This window comes from Camelus bactrianus, chromosome 5, assembly GCF_048773025.1.
Source record: "Camelus bactrianus isolate YW-2024 breed Bactrian camel chromosome 5, ASM4877302v1, whole genome shotgun sequence".
In the NCBI taxonomy this organism is placed as follows: Eukaryota; Metazoa; Chordata; class Mammalia; order Artiodactyla; family Camelidae; genus Camelus; species Camelus bactrianus.
The window spans coordinates 17,881,632-17,902,539 of NC_133543.1; the positions used below are offsets into that span (position 1 = coordinate 17,881,632).

The 20,908-nt window shown below is 52.7% G+C and overlaps 1 protein-coding gene across 2 annotated transcripts; it reads right to left on the minus strand.

Moving 5' to 3' along the window:
- Positions 1 to 8,866: 8,866 nt before the first annotated feature.
- On the minus strand, positions 8,867 to 20,312 carry TMEM177 (transmembrane protein 177). Of its 2 annotated transcripts, none has more exons than XM_074363513.1 (2): positions 20,212 to 20,312; positions 8,867 to 18,168 (listed from the first exon to the last, which is right to left on the minus strand). In XM_074363513.1, the coding sequence occupies exon 2, from the start codon at positions 18,144 to 18,146 to the stop codon at positions 17,217 to 17,219; it is 930 nt and encodes a 309-aa protein (XP_074219614.1). In that variant the 5' UTR covers positions 18,147 to 18,168; positions 20,212 to 20,312; the 3' UTR covers positions 8,867 to 17,216. The 2 variants fall into 2 exon arrangements, with proteins under 2 accessions (XP_074219614.1, XP_010953176.2); XM_010954874.3 differs by lacking the exon at positions 20,212 to 20,312 and adding an exon at positions 19,817 to 20,205.
- Positions 20,313 to 20,908: the final 596 nt, after the last annotated feature.

The window sequence follows — 20,908 nt, forward strand, 5'->3', positions numbered from 1 at the left end:
AGCCTCTCAGATCGCTCTGAGGGGCTGCTCCGAAGAGGTAGGGGAGGAGCCAGGATATACAGGAGCTTTACAACAAAGACCAGGTAGTCGGAACATTAAAAATTACTGTTAAAGAAAACCAGACATCTCAAGTTAAATAATATAGCACTTCTCTATGTATGGGAGGGAGCAAAGGTCTGGGCTCATCGAAACCATTCCTTTTACAACCATCTAGCCATCTAGGGCCAGTACCCTGTCCTTTCACATCTGAGTCCCCTCATAGGGCACCACTGTGTGTGGCTGCAGAGGCCGGGCTGCCTGCTTGTCTGTACGGGGTCGGGGACAGGGAGGCGGTGGTGGCAGCGGCTGATGATTTGATGGCTTCAGCATTCTTTGTTTACTGATATGGCTGGCATTATTTTTCCATTCACAAAGATCACCTTCTCAGCCTGGGCTTCTCTTGGCCACTCTATTTAGGAAAACACCCACTCCCCCGACCTAGCATTTCCAATCCCTTGTCCCACATCAGCCTTGAGCATTCTCTTACCTACCCTATATTTACTTAGTCCTTGTTTATTGTCCGTGCCCCTCACTAGAATATAAAGGCAGGGATGTTTATCCATTGCTACGTTTCCAGGGCCTAGAACAGAGCCTGGTGCATAGTAGGTAGATGCCCAAGAAATGTGTGCTGATGAATGAAGGGTTGGTGATGATGGTGCGGCAGGTATGGGTCAAGCTGCTCCCTTGTCATCACCGTGACATCGGTGATCATGCTAGCAAACGACGGGGTCCCCAGGTCCAGTCCTCCTGGGATATGCAGTGCTCTCCACAGTGACCTGGACAGCTGTCCACCTAGCCACACCCTTCCCAGGGCGGGACCCATCAGGTCAGATGTAATCTCTGAGCACTAGGACTGCTGGACACCGCCCCGATTCCGGCTGCCTCCCTTGTGCATTTATTCCCTGCCTGTCTCCTCGGCTGGGCCCTGAAGGATGCTCTGTGGACATGGAGATGAGGTGGTCCAGGCCTCCAGCCCCTCTTCCTCATCCCGCCTGTCCCCCAGCCTGAGCCTGCCCTCAGACTCACGGGGCCTGCCCACCTCTTGTCTGGCAAATCAAGCAGTCTGAGGTTTCAGGCCAGGCTAGGGCAGCGTTAAGATGTGCGTGGTTGCAGGGCAGTCTGACCTCCCCCACCCCCGAATTATAAAGGTTAGGGAGCTTCCCAAGCTTACATGGTGGTTGGAGGCAAAGCCAAGATTCAAAACAAGATGCAGGGCCCAAGCCGAAAAACAAGGAAAAGGGACACCCAGTCCGGTCCCTGGTCCTCCTGGTGGGTGCCCTCTTGATCCTCAGGCTCCTCTCTTGGCCTACATACAGCCCTTGCCCCTCATGGGGTAGAAGGATGTGGACAGGCCTGTTTGGGGGAGGCTTGGAGAGACTAGGGCCATTCCCCTGGGCATCACTGACAAATGAGATGCAAACGAGCACCCCCATCCTCTCCTGCTGCTACCCTGCCCCTGGGGGGGGGGTCCCTGTGTTCGGATGTTGCATTTGCCCCCCAGTTTGGCTGAACCCCCACTGGCGGGACCTGGCCGACAGTGTGCTGGGTCTTGCCAAAAGCAGCAGCAGGAGTTAGGGGGCGTCCTCCCTTGGGACTGCACGGAAGACAAGGGGAACTTGACTAAGAAGCAGAGTGGTGTGAGCCTCGAGGCTCTGAGATGCCAGAGACCTGCAGACCTTCCGGGCTCAGGTTTTGCCTTTTTTTTTTTTTTTTTTTTTTTTTCTTTTTTAAGCTGGAGAGAGAAGAGGGTCAGGGCAGGTCGTGGGGGAGCTAGTGAGGTGACAGTGCACCTGGGGCTTGAAGGATGAATAGGAGTTTACTAGCACTGGAGTGAAGGCGGGGTGGAGAACACTTTGGGCAGAGGGAACACTGCGCAAGGCGCGAGGTGAGAAAAGGCAAGACTGTTCAAAGAGCATGATGAGGGGCACAGACCCTGCTGAGTGACTGTGTGCAGGGGGAGAGGTGGGAGGAGAACGGGAGATGAACAGGACTATAAAGCCCGGCTGTTAGGCTGAAAAGCTAGACTGGATTCTGAAATACAGGTGTCAGAGGATCACTTGCTATTTTATAGTCTGGGGAGTGACTCAAGACTGCTGTTGGGTGGAGTGGGATTAGAAAAGAGGTCAGGCAGGGCTGGGAGACTAGTTGGGAGGTAAAATTAATTAAATCAAGAGCTTCAGTTCCTCAGCAGCAGTAGCCATGTTTCCAGGGCTCCTTTGCCACAGCTTGATGTCTGAGTAGCCATCTCTCCTTGGATCCATGGACTCCTCACTGCATGGGGAGAGGTGTGTGGCCAAGGAGGACCAGAGTGGAGCCCCCACGTTCAAGGATAGCATGTGGGTGGAGTGGAAGCAGTGCTCTGAGGCTGCTAGCAGAGTGCAGAAACAATGGGAGTGGCTGGAGAGGGCTAGTCCGCGGTCAGAGGAAAGACGGCTCAAGCTCAGTCCTAGAAACCAAGAAGGATAGTTTTAAAAAGTGAAAGCCATTGGTGAGCCTAGCAAGAGCAGGGGTGGTCAGGGGGCTCAGCCTAGGCCAGTCAGTTCCCTTCTCCTGGGAATTTGAATTGAGACCCAGTGAGTCCATTAACTGTGGGAGCTGAGTTGGAAGGTCTTTAGCTCTGGGGACGGAGCTGAAGCTGCCATGTTTGGGAGGCCATCCGCGTGCAGGAAGGTGAGAAGCCGGTCAGGTGCTCAGTCGAAGCTTGTTGAGGTGTTGAATTAGTGTGAGATTTGAGCCATGGACAAGATGAAGGAAGCAGAGGCAAAGAGGCCACAGGCTGCCTCTTCACCCTTCCTTCCACAGCCTTGAATGCAAATGGGAATATTGTGGGAAGGATGTTCCCTCTTTCCCTCGCCCCTTTGGCACCTGGAACATGGTGCCCCCTCCTTCCTCCTTCCAGAAGCTACATGTGTGGTTGGCACTGTTTCTGACGTCTTTCCTTGCATAACGACACTCACATATGATCTTAGCGGCCGGAGACAGGGGCTGCCTTTTTTCTTACACTGTTTGTAAGCTCTGTAAACCCACTCTCTTCTAAAATAAACAGGCTAACATATGCACAATTTACTCCATCATAGTGTTCTGAAGTTCAAAAAACAACACCTGTGCAAGTGTTTGTGAACTGATTAATGCCCCCATGTTACGAATCTGGAATTTTCCCCAGAGCCTTGCACGGTGACTGTCCCCAGGGGGTGCTCGGTAAAGGTTTTTCGATTGGGCGAGTCTCAGGCCCACAGGGTGTCCTCCTTTCTCAGGGCTTCTCCTCGGCCTCTCTGCTCTTGCTCTGGGGTCCTCTCACCTAGAGCGGACCAGGTGCCCAGCCAGGTGGCCACGAGGCCGGAAGGCAGGCCCGCCCTGCCTGCGAGGCGTTCACAGCCCAGTCGGGAGAGACTGACGAGGAACCAGACAAGATGCAGTGTGAAAAGTGCACGCAGAGCGCGCCAGGCTGCCATGGGAACAGAGGGGGCTCGGAACCGCGAGGATGACAACAGCTCCTTACATCCACGAGTGTGAAGGGGCAGGGGGTGGGGTGGGGGACAGAAAATTAGGAATGGCATTTTCCTGGCCAGTTTTGTTCATATTCCAGGGCTGTCACCTTAGTTGGGCTTATGTTCTTTCCTTCTTTTTTTTTTTTTTTTAACTATTTTTTATTGATGTGTGGTTGACTTACAGTGTTATTTTCAGGTGTACAGCAAAGGGATTCAATTATACATATACGTACATATATATTCTTTACAGATCCTTTTCCATTCTAGGTTGTTACAAGAAATTGAATATAGCTCCTGGTGCTATGCAGTAGGTCCTTGTTGTTTATGTCTTTTATATATGGTCATGGGTGTCTGTTATCCCCACACCCCTAATTTATCCCTCTCTGCCCTTTCCTCTTTGGTAACCATAGTTTGTTTTCTATGTCGCTGAAGCTTACGCTCTTTCAATGGAGGAAAAAGGAGAAAGACACAAAGACACCCTCACACACCCATAAATGAGGCATTTTTAGCAGCTCCGTCTTGCACAGGCATTTCTTGGTGTCTGAGTTTTGGAAAAGCTCTGTGGCATCAGCTGACACTAGGCTGGAAGAGCCTAAGAACTAAGAATTTGCAGGGCTGCCTCCAGTGAGCAGAATTCTCACCTCCTATTAATGAGCCGCTCACACTCACGTCTTGTTTGCGCCCAAATTACGTGACTTGTCTAAGCAGAGTGAGTTTAACTCTTGTAGTTTGGCTGTTAGGTGTGGTGTAGCAGCGAGGAAGGAGTAGCTAATTCAGTGGTAACAAATAATCCTCAAATCTGCCGTCAAACCACAAAGGTTTATTTTTTGTTCTCACGGCACATCCATCACCAGGAGGCCCTTTTGGGGAAGGGAAGATGGAGGCCCCTGGCTCTGGAATGCTTTCCCATGGAAGCAACCCCCTCACCTAGCAAATCCACCGGCCAGCACGGGCGTGGGCTCACACCTGCCTTCGAAGGGGAGGGAGTAGGTGGGACTGGCACCTCCAACAGCTACGTTTACCCACGTGCAAAGAGCATAACCCACTCACAGCATGGACTCCATCCCTGCTAGCCTCTGGGGGGCCTCTGGGCCTCTTCAGACCCCACTCTGGATGACCGGCTCTCTCCTTGCACCGCTGGTTTAGCTACCTGATGGGAATGTGATGGGGCCAATGAATTAATATCACGCTTCTTTGGCCCAGACTTACAAATGTCACCTGGGGTGTGGTGTGTGTGGTGTGTATGTATGTGGCGAGTGTGATGTGTGCATGTGCGTGTGTGGTGGGGGTGTTTGTGGTAGGTATGTGGTGTGTGTGTGTGTGTACATGTGTTACGTGTTTGTGTGTGTATGGGTGTGTGGTGGGGGTTTATATAGTGGGGGTGTGCTGGGTGTGGGCGGTGTGTGTGGTGTGTGTATAGTGTATAGTATGTGGTCTGTGTGTATGTGTGTGTGGTGCATGATGTATGTGCTGTACGTGTGCAAGTGTGTGTGGTGTGGGTGCTTTGTGTGGTGTGTGTGGTGTTGGGGTGTGTGTTCTTGTCCTCCGTGGTTCCCGCTGATGGGCAGAGGTCACATGGGAGGGCCACACGGTTCCCACAGGACATCTTTGCTTCAGGTCTGGCCACGGCTCTTTTCTCAGAAAGGAGCTGCATGGATTTGGGAGGCTCCACCTTCAGGTATTTAAAGAACATCACCCTAAGTGTTGGCTCATCCAATGCAGTGACTCTCAGATTTTAGGGTCCATACAAATCACCTCAGGGAGAAGCTCGCCAACAAAGCGGCTTCCCGGGCCTTGCCCACAGAGGTCTGATTCAGTAGGTCTCAGGCGGGCCTGGGAATCCACATTTAACTGGGTGGTTCCAAAGCTTCCTTTCCTGAAAGCTGATCTAATTTCACTCTCTGTCTTCCTCTCCTGGGAGGCAGTTTTACAAAGAGCCGCATTTTCAGAAGATGTAGCTGAGCAAAGGGCTCCAGTGTCCTCAGCTGAGAAAGCCCAACTCTGACAGCAAGAGTCTGCAGCAAAGTGAGGCTTTGCTGCGGGCACTGAGCAAGGGTGGGAGACCAACTCAGATCCACTCCAATCTGGTCTTCGAGTCAGGGTTTTTTTTTTAAAGAGGAAGAACAAAGAGGCTGGGATTAATCATTCTCTTGTGACATTTCTTACTCCTTTAGGGAGTCAGGATGTCTCTGGTTTACAATTCTCTGGCCAGGTGGTCCATGGCTCGGGGCTCTGTGAGCTCATCTTGCCCTGGAGGGACAACCTGAGTTTGTACGTTAATGATAACACCTGTAATAGTAACTTAGTACGTTAAAGATGCTATCCACAGCAGCAGTTGCAGTCAGATGACTGGTGGATCACTGCTCAGTTAGCACAGGATTGCGGTCAGAGGGGACAGGAAAGGGAATACAGTTTTGGGTAGAGAGACTAGTTATAAACTCAGCAGGGGAACTCGGTTTTGTGGGGAGCTCGGTTTCAAAGAGAGACATCCCCATAGGACGGAGCAGTGACTTGTGACTGAAGTGCTCCGTTGGGGTTCCTGGGTGCCCCACATGCTACTGCTTCAAATCTGTTCCCCAAGAATATCCTGGGAGGGGTTGGCGCTCCCTGGGGTCTGCAGGAGGCTTTGCCACATCACAAAAGGGTGCTGCTGTCTCACGTGTAGAAATCCTGGGTGATTCCTGCTTCCCTGGTGAGCTGCAGCCTTGATAGAGGAAATAGCCCAAGCTTCACATTAGGGCTCCAGGGGTCCCATCTTGGCCCCACTGGCAACAGCTGTGTGTCCTTGGGCAATTTACTGAACCTCTCTGAGCCGCAGCTTCCCCGCAGGGACCAGGGGCGTAGTACCAGCCTTTCTTTAAGGGAGTGGCAGTAACTAAAGGAGATAATATAAGGAAACAGCCTGTCTGCCTATGTGGGAGGATGATATCCAGGGAAGTATGAGGGCTCTGCCCACCCCGGTGAGCACCCAAAGCCAACTCTGCCACCTCTGCGGAGGGCCAGCCTGATGTCAGCCCAAGCAGGGGCACATGAACCTTGTGCTCTCACAAATACCCTGCCTTTGGCTCCAACACCACAGTGGCTTTCTCCTGGGGCCACCGGGCCTCCTGCTTGCTGGGCCACCTCGGTTGTCTCCAGGCTTCCGGCCCTGGCCCTTACCCTGGGCTGTCAGTTCTGCTTTCTTCAGGTGAATGTAACCTCTGAATCATGTAGCAAATCTCCCCTTGCCCAACCGAAGATCTGATCACCAGGCAAAACAAAACTGATTCAGACGTATGCAAGCATTTTCTCAACAGCTGCCGCTGGCTTTCGCAGCAGATGCTCCTGACACTCATTTGGCTGGCGGGGATTTCTTAGGGGCTGGATCCAAAACGGGAGTCAAAGGCGGAGGGAGCCGTGGGTCTGCAGTCAGGACGAGGAGGCACCGCCTGGCCAGCGGGTGGGCCAGCTGTGGCCCGACTCCCATGGGGTGGCTGAGAACCTGTGCCTCTGCAGCCCGGGGCATCTGCAAAGGCTGAGTCCAGACCTCAAGGCTGGGACACCTTTCCTCCCCAGGCACCAGCACGGGACACTGTGCCAGCAGGCTGGTCCAGACCTGGGGGTCGATGCCTGAGGGTGGCCTCCAGCTGCTGCTGGGAGCAAGGTCAGAAGGTCTTGGGGGCCCCTTTTGAAGTGCCTTCTCCAGAGGCCACAAGACTGGGGTGCAGAGGCCTTGCAGCCTCTCTCCGTGTGCCCCTGAGAAACGTGGGCTAACCGAGCTTCACAGGCTGGCGCCTCTGGGGTCTGCCCACCTGTCACACTCCTTCCCTCCTGTCATGACCCAGCGGTGAATTCAGCAAACACTTCCTGAACACTGACGGTGTCAGGTCCTGGAGACAAGAGGGTGGGGATGGCCCTCTGACTGGGGTTGCTGCCCCTAGAGCAGTCCCAGACTGGTGGAGGAGTCAGACACATGTGTACGGCCCTGCCCGGGGGCTTGAGATCACTGGGTAGGGCAGTACTGCCAACCCTGACTCCCATCACAGTCACTGTGGCGTTTCCAAAGGTGCCACATGGGGCCGCTTCCCAGCAGCTGTGCCTTGATGACTGCAAGTCATCCTCACCTCCCTGAAGCTTTAACTCTGTGCCAGACACTGTCCAAAGTGCTTTACAAAATCAACATATGAAATTCTTAAAACAACCCCATGAGGTGGGCACTGTCACTTATTCCCGCTTACAGATGGGGAAACTGAGGTACAGAGAGGGTGAGTAACCCGCCCAAGGGAGTAAGTTGCACAGCCAGGATCTTAACCTGGGTGGTCTGGTTCTGAGGACAAAGGCTGCCGGACAGACCCCCCCTCAGGTACTCCCAGTGGACCCCAGTCTCCCAGGACCCTGATTCCCAGTTTTTCTTGCCTCAGTAAATTGACAAAGACACGTATTTCAGGCCTGCAGGGCTGCGTACGAGCAGTGGGAACCAGGTGTCTCCAATCAGCCATGTTTAGCTCTGAAGGAGACCAGCTCAGAGCACTTAAGCTCAGTGGCTCGGGAAAGTGAGGGAGACCCTCTGGGGGAGGGGGGAAAGGATCCTGGTCTTTTCATGTGTAGATGGTATGAAAAATTCCACACTGACATCAATTTCATTTCTTGGAAAATTGAGCCAGAGAGCCGGGAAATCGTGTCCACCAGATGGTGCCGTGTGGAAGCAAGCATGATTACAAGCATGTAAATGTCCATGTCGAACTAGCTGGTCAGTGACAAGGTATCAGGCTCTGGCAAGTCTTGTTTGATGACAGCAGTAAAGTCTATAAACACAGAGGGTCTGACTATAAAGCAGTGACATTGGTGTCTGTGCAGTGTGTGGTTGCCTGTCCCCCTTCCTCCTTCCATGTGGGCTCTGGCCCCTGCTGAGCACCTGCCAACGCTGCACAACGCCTGCCCGCAGTGCCCGGCAGCCGCAATCTGTTCTTGCGAACAGTAGGTGCAGTAGGCGGGGGGAGCAGGATGTAGAGGTAGGTGATAACGAGTCTGGATCCATTTGATGCAACTGACCTTTGACTTGTAGCAGGGAGCAAGGTCCTCTGGGGAACAAAGGCTCTAGGGATGCTGGGATTGGAAGGAGAAGTCAAGAGCCAGGATGGTTTTAAGTCCAGGTGGCTCCAGGCGGTACAAAAGATAAGCTTGTGCTCCCCAGGCCTGCTAGAGTTTGGCATGGCTGAGTCAGAGGGTGCAAGGGGCAGAGGGCAGAGGGCAGAGGGCAAGGCGTACCTGAGGAAAGAGCGGGCAGGGTCAAAGTGGTGAACACCGGCTACTCACCTCCATTGGCCTTTTTTAAAAATGTTTTTTGGCAGGAGAGGTAATTAGGTTTATTTATTTATTTAATGGAGGTACTGGGAATTGAACCCAGGACCTCATGCATGCTAAGCACACACTCTACCACTGAGCTCTACCCTCCCCTTTGGCCTTTTTTTTTTTTTCAAGCTGAGTCAACTTCATTAGCTTTTGCTCATTTGCTCTTTCCTTTCTTTTTTAATTTTCTTTTTTATGAAATGTAGTTGATTTACAATGTTAGTGTCAGGTGTACAGCAAAGCAATTCAGTTATACACATACATACGTATATATTTTTTCTTTTCAGATTCTTTTCTGTTACATGTTATTATAAGGAATTGAATATAGTTCCCTGTGCTATACAGTAGGTCCTTGTAGTTTATCTATTTTATATATCATTGGTCTTTGCTCTGAGCAATCAATGGAGGCTTTAAAGACCATTTTTCAGTCTTCTTACCTATTCTGCCTCAATCTGGGAACTCTCGGGCATCCCACTGGGTTGAAAGACTTCAATCATCATCTCACCAATAACAACAAAGTGGTCTTTCCAAGGAGGCATAATTAACAAGGGAGGAGGGACGTCCCAAAAGTCAGAAGGAGGATGGGACTCCATGTCTGTGAGCTCTGCAGCAGAGAGAAGAAAGGGCAGAGGGTGCATCCCAGAGGGCCCTCTTTCAACCCGGAACCCAGGAAACGTTCCCAACCCTTGACCTCTGACATGCCTCTCCCACACCTCCCGACCCAGTCTGCCATTGAACTTCACCGGTACTACCTCCTAATGTAGCCTGAATCTTGCTTCTTTCCATCTTCACTGCCACTGCCTAGTTCAGGCCAGCCTCATCTCTCCTATGTTACTACAACTGCCCCCTCCCTCACCAAATAGGTCTCTCTGCTCCTGTCTGGGCCTGCCCAATCCATTGTCCACGGTGACGCCACTTTCTGAAATCCAAGCACAGTCATGTCCCTCTCCTGCTATAAAACTATCAACGGCTCCCCACTGCAGTTAGAATAAAGCCCTGCATATTCTGGTCCCTGCCAGGCCCTTCTGCCCCACCCCTCCCCACACCCTCCCCTGAACTCCATGCCAGCCATGCTGGGTTTTGTTCTTTGACCACTGGATCAGTTACCAATGTATTACCCTTCATTTCCTGCTCTGAGAAAATTAAGATGGACCCCTGAAACATTTCTCTGCAGCTGGCACCATGCTGAATTTTGTCAGTAGAGGGCGCTAGACGGATATTCAGGGAGGACTGGGTTTTTCTCTTCCCAGTTCCAGCGTGCTCCTCTTGTCAGGCCCTTGCAGGGCAGTTTCTCCCAGATGGGCTCCTCCAGAGTGCATCTCCCTGGTGCCCGGCTCCCGCAGCATGCCTGGCCTGGCACCCCTGTTGTGGCTTTGCCGAGGAGGGCTCCTGGGGAGGCCCCTCCTCGTGGACTATTTCCTCTGCATCTCCTCGGGTGGGTTTGTGTCACGTTCTGAGGTGTGGTACCTCCTGTGGATGGCTTCCTTGTGATCCCAGAGGGCAAATTTCCAACCAGTTCTGCCAGCCTGGCAACTGACTGAGCAACTTCTCTGCACAGAGAGCCATGCTGGTACCTTCCCCGATGAGGACTGGATCTCAGCCTGGGCAGGGGCAGTGGCAGTGGCTGCACCTTACAGCGGCTCTCCATGTATTCTCAGAGTTCTCTTGACTTCTTACGAGCTAACCCCTCATCGCTCCAATTCCCTGTTATGGTAGGAATACTAGTTCCTTGTAGGATAGTAATAATTCTTCCTATTAAACTTTCCCTGTTCAGATGACTGTGTGGTTTCAATCTCCGAGTTGGGCCCTGACTGATACAAAAACTACACAAAAGTTCTCATTTCTTGCTTTTGTACAAACTATTCCCATCTGACTAACATAGTGCAATGGCCAAGGGCACAATTCTAGAGCCAGACCACCTGGGTTCAGATCCCAAGTCTAGACTGGCTGGTGGAAAACCACTTAATCTCTCTGTGCCTTGATCTCCCGATCTGTCAACTGGATTGCTGTAGCCATTATGTGAGTTAATATATGTAAAGGGTTTGCCACATCAGTGTTATATAAAGATTTGATATTATCAGCATTGGCTTCTTTCAGCTCACACTGAGGTGCTTCAGCAACAGGGTCCTCTCTTCTAGGAAGTCCTTTCTGACCACCTTCCATCTCAGGCTGAGTTAGGTGTCCTGCCCTGTGCTTCCACGCTAATCTGGCCCTTCCATCTTCACTGCATTGAGGTCACTTTGTTGTCACTGCAGGTTTTCTTGTCAGAGAGTCTCTTCTGCAGGACTGCAAGCTCCATGGGGGCAGGGTGTGTCCCCAGGACCTCACATAGCCCTGACTGAGTGAGGAGTAACTGTGTTTGTTCAGATCGTCCGGGAAATGGACACCGAGACAGGGTTACCTGGGTAAGAGGTGTGTTGGAGGAAATGCTTGTGAAGGACAAAGGAGGAGGGAACATAAGAATGTGGGGAGAGCCTTCGAAGCACAGTGCAGGTCTGATACCTGTGAAGGAGGCAGGAAGGAAGGAGGCTTGGGTAGGCAGGGTCTCTGACTTCAGAGCAGTTCTACGAAAGGTCTGCGCAGGACACTGGGGAATCCTTGAGCCACGGTCATCCACTGCGGGCGTCGCACAGCTCGCCAGAATGGGCCTGCATGAGTACTGCCCCCATGATCGATCACTGCCTGAAATCAGCCAGAGAGGCATGGCATCAGGGAAAACGTACATCTAGAGAAACAACAGCTGGGACTGTCAGTCAATTCTGCTCCCACAGCAGATCTGAGCAGCACATTTCATATCGCCACAGACACTGACAGACAGAAGGCTGGCCCCACCCCAAGGATACAGAGCCAAAAGCAGTGATGCCAAGATCTGTCACCTTGATGCAGGGGGAGGGAGTGGGTCCACGGACCCTCTCTGAGGACCCCTTCATACCTGTATATAGACATATAGAGTGGTATGTCCTTGTATGTATCGAATGAATAATGTCATTCAAAATTCCGATAGAATTACTTTCTGTTATGAAATTTTGAATTTCAGAAATTTTGCAAATTTCCTTCCAGGTCTTACCGTATTTACTGCAGCCCTCATGCATGTTGTACTTCGTATTTTTAAAAAATTTGATATTTATAATATTTCTACATGTTTCTACCATAGTCTTCATAATTATACTTTTTAGTGACTGAACAATAGTCAACAAATGGATATACCCAAATTTCCTAAGTCATTGTTTTTTCAACATTTCCATTATCCCTATTTTTTTGAATTATAGGTAATGCTCTTATATACATCTTGGGGCATATGATTTAGTTTCTGCTGTTATAGCTTCAGGAGAAATTTCTAGGCTTCAAGTTACTGGATCAAAAGGTACAGTTTTATGATCATGTCAAGTGCTCCTAAATTGCTTTCTAAAAATATGCAAATTGATAATGTGTATTAGTTATCTATTGCTGCATTAAAAATGACCATAAAACAAAGTGGCTTAATAAAATCCACATTTGTTGTCTCGTTTCTGGGGGTGGGGATCCAGGCATGGCTCAGCTGTGTCCTCTGCTTTAAGGTGTCTCATAGGTTGCAGTGAAGGTGTCGGGTGGGGCTAGGGTCTCAACTGAAAATCTGGGGAAGGATTCTCTTCCAAGCTCACATGGTTGTTGTCAGCACTCAGTCCCTTGTGGGCTGTCGAACTCAGGGCCTCCCTGCATAGCTAGCTGTTGGTCAGAGGCTGCCCTGTGTTCCTTGCCACGTGGGCCTCTCCAGTATGGCAACATGCTTCACCAAAGCGTATGTCCGAGGAGATAATAGTCTGCCAGCGAGACAGAAGTCACACTCTTTCATAACATGGTCACAGTTGTCAGAATCTATGGTTTTGAACCAAGGGGAACAAGGGGAGAGGACAACACAAGACTGAGAATACCAGGAGCTGAGATCACTGGGGACCACCTTGGAGGCTGCCTGCCACAAATGTACCAAGAGCGCATGCTTGTACCGATTTCCCCACCACCTCACTAATGCTGAATGCTCTAGTACTTAAAAATGACCAGTATAGGAGGTGTAAAAGGCCATCTCCCATTTAATGTCTTCTTCTCCAGTGCTTTTTTTTTTTGACTGAATTCCGTTTATTAATATACATGTCAAGTTATTGACAGTGACGTCATGCAGTTTTCTCCTTAAAGATGGCACTTGCAGGTACAGAGATGCAGAGATGTCTTCTCCCCCAGGGCCACCTGGGTCCTCTGCTCTCAGCTGCTGCCAAGTAATTTCCCAAAAGGTGTCAACTGAGAGCAACCTAAAGAACCACCTGCACCAGGGCTCTGAAAGCCTTGAGAGGAGACCCGTGTGAGGCAGCAGGGAGTTCCCGGTGGGGCGGGGGGTCCGGCCTCAACACACTGCTGGTATTTCGGAAGCAACTCCAAGACCTGAGCCCCCTGGTACTTGTACCACCTAAAACCACTAACATTTAGGAACCAGTCTTCTTTAAAAACTTACTATAAACCCTCTCTGGGATTCACATTTTGCAAATTTCATTTTACTTTCACTGTCAAAACAATGCTGTAAGATATATATCAATGTCCCCATGTTACAGATAGGACACTCAGAATCAGAGGTGCAAAATCACCTGTTCCAGATCACTCTGCTAGAGTGGCAGGACCAGAATTTGAACCCATAACTGGTTGCCCAGTCTAGGTTCTCTCTCTGACTCCTGAGGTCCCCTTGTCCTCAGCCGGGCTCTGTAACACCCCACTTCCACCCCATTGCCACCTCAGCGCTAAATATGACAGATTAGGTGGCCCCTTCCTCTTCAGTTAGCAGAAAGGGTCTTCCCTGGCAGTTCCAAAAGGCTCTGCTCGGTGACCATTTTTTTCCTGATAAAAGAGGTGATCTGGAAAGTCACCTTTAACCAGCATTTAAGCAGGAAAGTCTCTCTAACCAGAGAAAGATTACACAGTCCATAGTACAAGTTTGAACCAAGGAACCCTCAGGATAAATAGGACAGTATAAATGCAGGGTTTTGAGATTGGGATCTGGAGCCAGACTGCCAGCTCCTAATCCTGGTTCTGCCACTTAGAAAGCTTTATGATTTGGGGAAAATTTCTTTACCGTTCTGTGCTATTTGCTTGCCTGCAAAATCAAAATAACATTACCAATTACATATTCCAATTTGGGGAGATTTAAAAAATATCTCTAAGAACCTAGCAGTGTCTGGTGCCCCCAAAGGATCCTGTAAACAGTACTGTAACGATGTAGCGGGCAGGAGGTCTCCCTGGGCGAGGACCCACGCATCCATTCTGGACCCAGTCTATGATATGTGCACACATGGAGAAAAGGATGCGCCCAGCTCCGGGCATGGATGCATGGGGCCTGGTGCTGTGAACACTGGCTGGTGGGGACAAGGGTCAGGGATGGTCAGGGCCCCTGCCAGCACCATGACTCTGGGACCCCACTCCTCATGTTCTGAACATGTGGGGGACACAATTCAACAGAACACATTCTCTTGGGATCCAGGCAGAGACTGATGACCGAGGCCCGCAGCAGGCATCTGGGAGGGAAGGATGCAGGGCAACATTTACAGGGGAACTTGCCGCCACCTGGCCCATCTGCGAAGCCTTAGAACGTGGTTTTCCACCTTTCCGCGATCAATCCCTGAGCTGCTTTCAGGGGTACAAAGTATCACAAAATTTGGGGGGCCCCTGGTGCCTTGGGTAGTAATCTGTGCCCTAAAGGAAGGGACCCACAAGTGTCCCGGTTTCTCCACTGAAGTCAGCAGTCCTGGAAGACTGGTGCCAGGCCATGTCCTTAGAAAGTCCCAAGTTGGGAAGACAGGACAGGGTCACATATGACCCATAAGGGCCTCGCCCAGGGTGCCTAGCTAGCTTTCCTGTAGTTGCTCAGAGGAGACTCTAAGGGGCCAGGCCTGTGTCCGCTGTGGCCTAAGAGCCTCGTTCATTTATTCACAAACGTCGTGGAGAGCCTCAGCAAAGCTGTAACTGGTCACACAACCCTGCCCTTGGAGAGAGTACATTTCAGCAGAGGAGATGCTAAGCCAACGTAGTTGCTTAATTACAGTTAACAGCAAGGGAATGGGGAAGGGGAATGGAGTCAGTCCCTGAGGACTTCCTGCAGGAGGAGCACTGAAAACGGAGCAAAGGGCAGGCCAGCAGAGAGCAGTCCAGATGAAGGCCTGTGGGGGGAGATGAAGGAACCAAAGTGCTTGTGAGGCCAGAATTCACAGAGTAGGGGAAGAGGGTAGCAGGACAGTCACCCAGCCTGCATGCCCAGGCTTGGAGATGTGGCTTTAGCCAGAAGCCAGGGGAGGCCTGCAAAAGGTTTGAAGCAGGAAAGAACGCAGTCAGATCTGCACTTCCAAGAGCGAGGAGAGGTGGGGAGAATGGCCAGGAAGCCCATGTGAGGAACTGCCTGGGGAGGCTGGGCACTGGTTTAGCCACCAGGTAGGATGGTGGGAAGGGAGGAATGGCCCAGCCCAAAGCAAGTTCTCAGCCAGAGTTGCTGCCTGCCTGCCAGGACAGCGGTGGGAGGGCTTCAGATGGTAACGGCTGGGCCTGAGCCGTGAAGCAGGGATGTGCAGAACGTGGGGAGGTTGGAGTTGGGCCACAGAAAGCACATGTCGGGTCTGGGAACAGCCCATGAGTGGAGACAGAGTTTGTGACTTGCAGGGGGAGCCAAGAGAGCAGCCGTTTCAGGGGGTGGCCTCCTCCGCCCCCACGCTGGGGCTCCCTCACCTCACCATCTGAACAGAGCAGCAGGACCACCTGTATTGAGTAGTGGGGGTGGGGGTGGAGAGGGGTTAGCTGGCGGCACTCACCAAATTCAGGCCCCAAACTGCCCTTCAGCAGCCAGGAATCCATCCCACGTGGTGGCGGCAGCTGGGTGACACACCCAGAGGGCCCTTGAAGTGGTCTCTTCCTGAGCGGAGACTCGTTTACCTGCTCGCTAACCGATCCGTCCACCTATACATTCATCAAGCCTGTACCCAGTGCTGCCCCAAGAGCCTGACACACATGGCGCTCTGACCTCACCTGCCTGGGCCCAGGGCGGGGACCGCCCAGGCTGGCACAGAGTAGGGCCGGAGCACTGAGTGCCAGTCTGCTGTCAGGGACCAGGCAGGAGGGTGGGCCACCCCAGCTGCTCCCTCCATGCATGGTCTTCTGCAGGGACTGTGGGCCACCACTGAGCACTGAGCAGGCCTCCCCAGACAGCTTTGCACCCTTCCTCGGAGCAGCCTAATCCCTTTGCCCTGAATTGCGCTGACACCAGGCCTGAACTCATCTCTTGCAGGGAAACCATAACCACCAGCGAAAATACAAGAACAGCCATGTGAGCTGGCGCGCTCATCACAACTCTCCCCACCTGCCCTGTGGGGTCTGCTCTATCCACCACCAGAGGCCTCGAGGGAAACAGGCCTGACAAGGTTGCAGCCTCTCCTGGGTCCCGACACCAGGCCAGGCACACTGCTCACCTCCACCCCTCTGCTCTCCTCACCGGCCCCTGTGAGCCAAGCTGGCCCATTTCCACCTCCCCTCACTGCCCCCACCACCATCCTCCAGGCCCTCATCAAGCTCTGTGCCCCAGAGGCTGCCAGCTTGGGGCTGGTATCAGCAGCCTCCCTCCTGCAGGGCCTGTTTTGATGGCTTGTTCCTTCCCCTCCTTCGGCTAGAGCTCCTACCAGGAGGTCACCACGCCACAGGTCTCGCCAGGCTCCAGCAACTCCTTCCCTCCCCTTCAGGCCCAAGGGCTCTCTGGGGGCCCCGCCAAGCCCTGCTGGTCGCCTGGCCCTCTCCAAGTGTGTCACCTGCCCTGGATACACAGCCCTCAAAGCCCCACCTCGAGCTCCCATTACCCGGCTCCTGGGTCCACACCAGCTTCTCTTGGCCTCTCAAAGCTTTGACTCTCTACCACAGTAGAAGGAAACTGGGATTTCCTTCTACTCTGGGGTGATTCCTCGCTATAAGAAAGTGTTCACATACCGCAAACACCCCTGGTGGTGAGATGTGATCTGAGCCCCACAGCTCACTATTCAAAGACCAACAAGGAGGGACTTCCCGTGCATTTCTGGCACTCCTCCCAGGCCCTTATGTTCATGATCTTGTATAAGCGCGTAACCCTCCCAGGTAGTTTACATCAGCCCCGCTTTACAGGAGGGGAAACCAAGGCTCAGAGTCACAAAGGGCGATGTCCAAGGTCACTGAGATCCTAAGTGGTGGGTTGGGGTAAAATCAGGCTGTTTAACTCCAGAGCCTGGGAGTCTTCCGCCACTGGGCTGTGGGCGCAGAGGCCCCCAGAGTGTCCCCCAGAGTCAGCGGCAGGGGGGTACCTGCACAAGCGGGAGCTGTCCTTGAGCTGGGGCCTCAGGAGCCGCCCGGGTTGAGCGTCGCCCGCCACACCTGCAGCACAGCGTCCCGGCGGGTGGTGTAGGGTAAATGTTTGATGCGGAACCAGTGTCTGGGAACGACGTTCCCGCTGGGCGTATACAGCTTCTCTCCAGGCCTGCCCAGGAGCCGGCGCAGGGCCAGGTTGCCCGACAGGACCTTCTCGTAGAACTCCACTCCGCCCCGGGCGTAGGTTGCAGACAGGGACGCGGTGCGGCGGTCCAGCCAGGCTTCCAGGGCGTGAGTAAGCGAGTCGGTGGAGAAGGCATAGGCCACAAAGCCCACCACCGCTGCCACCAAGTTGAAGGCAGCCCGTAAGTTCATGGGGCCCCCATAGAGCCCCAGCGCGTGCTTGGCCCCCACGCCCAGGGCCCAGGTGCCCACCAGGCAAGCGGGGGCCGGGAGGGCCTGCAGGGCTGCTGTGCTGCTCTCCAGGTACACCACCTCCCTGGCCAGGGCGAACTTCTGGGCGGCATGGGACAGGGTCAGGGAATCTCTCAGCCGGGCACCTGCCGGGCTCTGCCAGTCCACTTGTTGCCCATGGACGACCACAGGCTCTTCGGTGTCAGTGATTGGAAGGAAACTGGCGGGGATGCCCACCACGGCCCCAGCAGGGAGCCTCGGGAAGCCGGCACTCACAGGCTGGAAGGTGAAGGTGGTAAAGGCCACGAAGCGATGGCCTGAGGGGACGCCGATGTCCTGCAGCACCTCTTGGAAGAGCCTCTGCAGCTCTGGGGAGAGCGACGCTGGCTGGCCCCGAGGCCAGTACTGGTACAGCCACTGGACCACAGGATCTGGGAAGAGGTGGTAAGATATCTGAGCCCCAAACAGGCCTGCGCACGAGCCCACCAACAGGCCCGTTCTGTGTCTCTGCACAAATGCAGTGGCTCGCCACAGGGGCCCTGCCATGAATGCTGCAACCGCTGGAAACCTGGGCCAAGAGAAAGAGAAGTCAGCTGCCAGTTCCCTGGGTCTGCCTGCACACTGAACAGGGCCCAGGGCCACATCCTCTTTCACTGAGGCAGTGCAGCGCATGGACTCCGGATCCTGAGATCCAGGCCCAGCTTTAGCTCTGCGCTTGACCTTCTGCCAAATGCGCACGTGACAATGGCCCACACCAGGGTGTCTGTGCTGAACAAATGGACACACAAAAGACAGTGTCCAGCACAGAAGCAGACACCCTGTGGAGCAATGGCTGTGGCTATTCCCATGGCTAAGCACAGTACTAAGCACTCAACTCCCTCCCTCCACAATTCGTCCCACAGTGACTACGATGAGACACAAGTTCAGATTATTCAGTAGTATATGCTAGACACAGTTCTGAGAGCTTTGCATATATTATTTAACAACTGAATCTTTACAACTCCATGACCTATTACTATTGTCCCTATTTTAAAGCAGTGAGAACTGAGGCACAGACAGTCTGAGTAAACTGGTCAAAATCCTCAATTAGGAAGGTGGCAGGGTGATGGACTTTTGAATTGTGTCCCTCCAAATTCGTATGTTGAAATCCCCCAGTACCTCACACTGTGACTGTGTTTACAGACAGGATATTTAGAGAGGTAAATAAGTTAAGATGAGGTCATTAGGATAGGTAGGCCCTGTGAATGAAAAATATTGCCTGCCTTATCAGTAAACAAAGGATGCTGCAGCCATCAAGTCATCAGCCACACGGACCTGACAGTGAGCCGGAGGGAATTCAGGACAGAGACAAGACAACAGCCCCACCCCTAATAGTGCACCCTGGAGGAACTCAGGATGGGAACGAACCCTAGATAGTTAAGGTGCCTATCAAGGGAATGATTTCAATGAGCCCAGACTTTTGCACCTTCCCATAAATAGAAAAGTGCTAAATTCCTTAACTTCAGATATCTGGTTTTCTTTCATTAACAATAACCTTTTGATGTACCAATTATGTTTTTTGTTCCCCAAACTCCTATCTATCCTGGCTCCTCCCCTGCCTCTTTGGATCAGTACTGCAGAGCCATCTGAGAGGCCACATCCCGGGCTTAAGTTCTCAGAAATGTCCACTGATTAAGACACAACTCTCAACTTCAAGGTTGTGCAGTTTTTCAGTCGACAGCCCTAACCCAATATGACTGGTGTCCTTACGGGAACAGGAGATTAGGACATAGGCACAGAGAAAAGACCATGAGGACTCAAGCCAGAAGGTGACCATTTACAAGCCCATGGGGGAGGCCTCAGAGGGAACCAGCCCTGCTAACATCTTGATTTTAGACTTCTAGCCTCCAGAAATACAAGAAAATATATTTCTGCCACTCAGTTCCTGTCACTGCAGTCCTAGCACATCATACAGGCCCAGTATTTGAACACAGGCTGTCAGACGTCCGTAACAAATTTTTCATTATAGAATATTTTTAATGCTAAATTACAAACATATAGAAAAGTACACAAAACAGTATATCATTAACCAACTTCAATCATTATCAACTCATGGCCAATCTCATTTTGTCTCTATTCCCAACCGTACCTGCCTCCAACTGGTTTATTTTGAAACAACTGCAGCATCCTATTATTTCATTCGAAAATATTTCAGTAAAAATTCACAATTACTTAACCTGGGTTGAAGCTTACTGTCTTCCTCTCTGTGAAAACTGTTTAATCAGGAAATAAATTGCTGCAAACAGGAAGGCTGCGTACTGCTCGGCCTGTGTTAAAGTCTCCTAAAGAGTCACATCACTAGGGCCTTTCTGCCAGAGGAAAGTGAGGCCGAGAAAGGAAGGGTCCTAGCGAAGGTGCCAAAGCCCCAGGACCCCCCAGCCACAAGGCCGCGCGCTCCAGGGCCGGTCCCGGAGGCGGTGCCGCACCCCACGCAGGCGGCTGAGCAAGGACCGGCTGCAGGACCCTTGCTTCCAAGCCAGGGCCCCTAGGCTACGCCCCGCTGCTGGAACAGGCAATGGACGGAGCCCGCTCCAGGTCCGCAACGTCTACCCGCCGCGCTCTGCCCGCTCACCTCCTCCTCTGCGGCAGCCCCCGGACGCCAAACACGTGCGCGGGGCGGGGCGGGGCCGGGCGCAAAGCACGCTGGCCGGCCCTGGGGGCGGGGCTCTGGGGTGGCCCGGGGGCGGGGCTCAGGGCGGGGCCAGGAGCAGATCACACTCGGGGGGCGGGACGCTCGGGGGCGGGGCCGATGGCGCAGGGAGGAACCCACTGGCTGCTCAGGCCCGCGCCTGAGGCTCCTCCCCGAGTGAACGCTGGGGACCGTCTGCGACCTGCAGCCCCTGGCCTGGTCTGAGGAATGCTGGCTAGCTCTTCTTTTCACTCAACAGCTTGATCATCCCGTTTAGCCCTGGAGGAAACAACGACTCCGCGTGGGGTAGGAGGCGGCCTATGGCAGAGCCCCATCAGAGCCTATGCCAGGTCTTTACGGCCAGGTCCATGTCTTTTCCTGTCTGGAAGCGCTCTCTGCTGGCCCGGGGTTCTGAACTTGATTTTTATTACCGTAGCCTCGGCCTCCCAGTTCCTCCTAAGTAATCCACACTGTACAGCCCACAGAGCAGCGTCACGTCTGTCACCTCTTTCCTAACAGCTCTATGAGTGGGTCAGGGGTCAGTTTGCCTGTGCGCCAAGCCCAGCTCGCCACCTGTTTTTGTAAATAAAGTTTTATTAGAACGCAGGCCCATTCCACCCTGTCTATGACTGCTTTGTAC

Excerpts from the sequence above, each read along its gene's own strand:
- TMEM177 (XM_074363513.1), bottom strand. The coding sequence starts at position 18,146 with ATGGCAGGGCCCCTGTGGCGAGCCACTGCATTTGTGCAGAGACACAGA.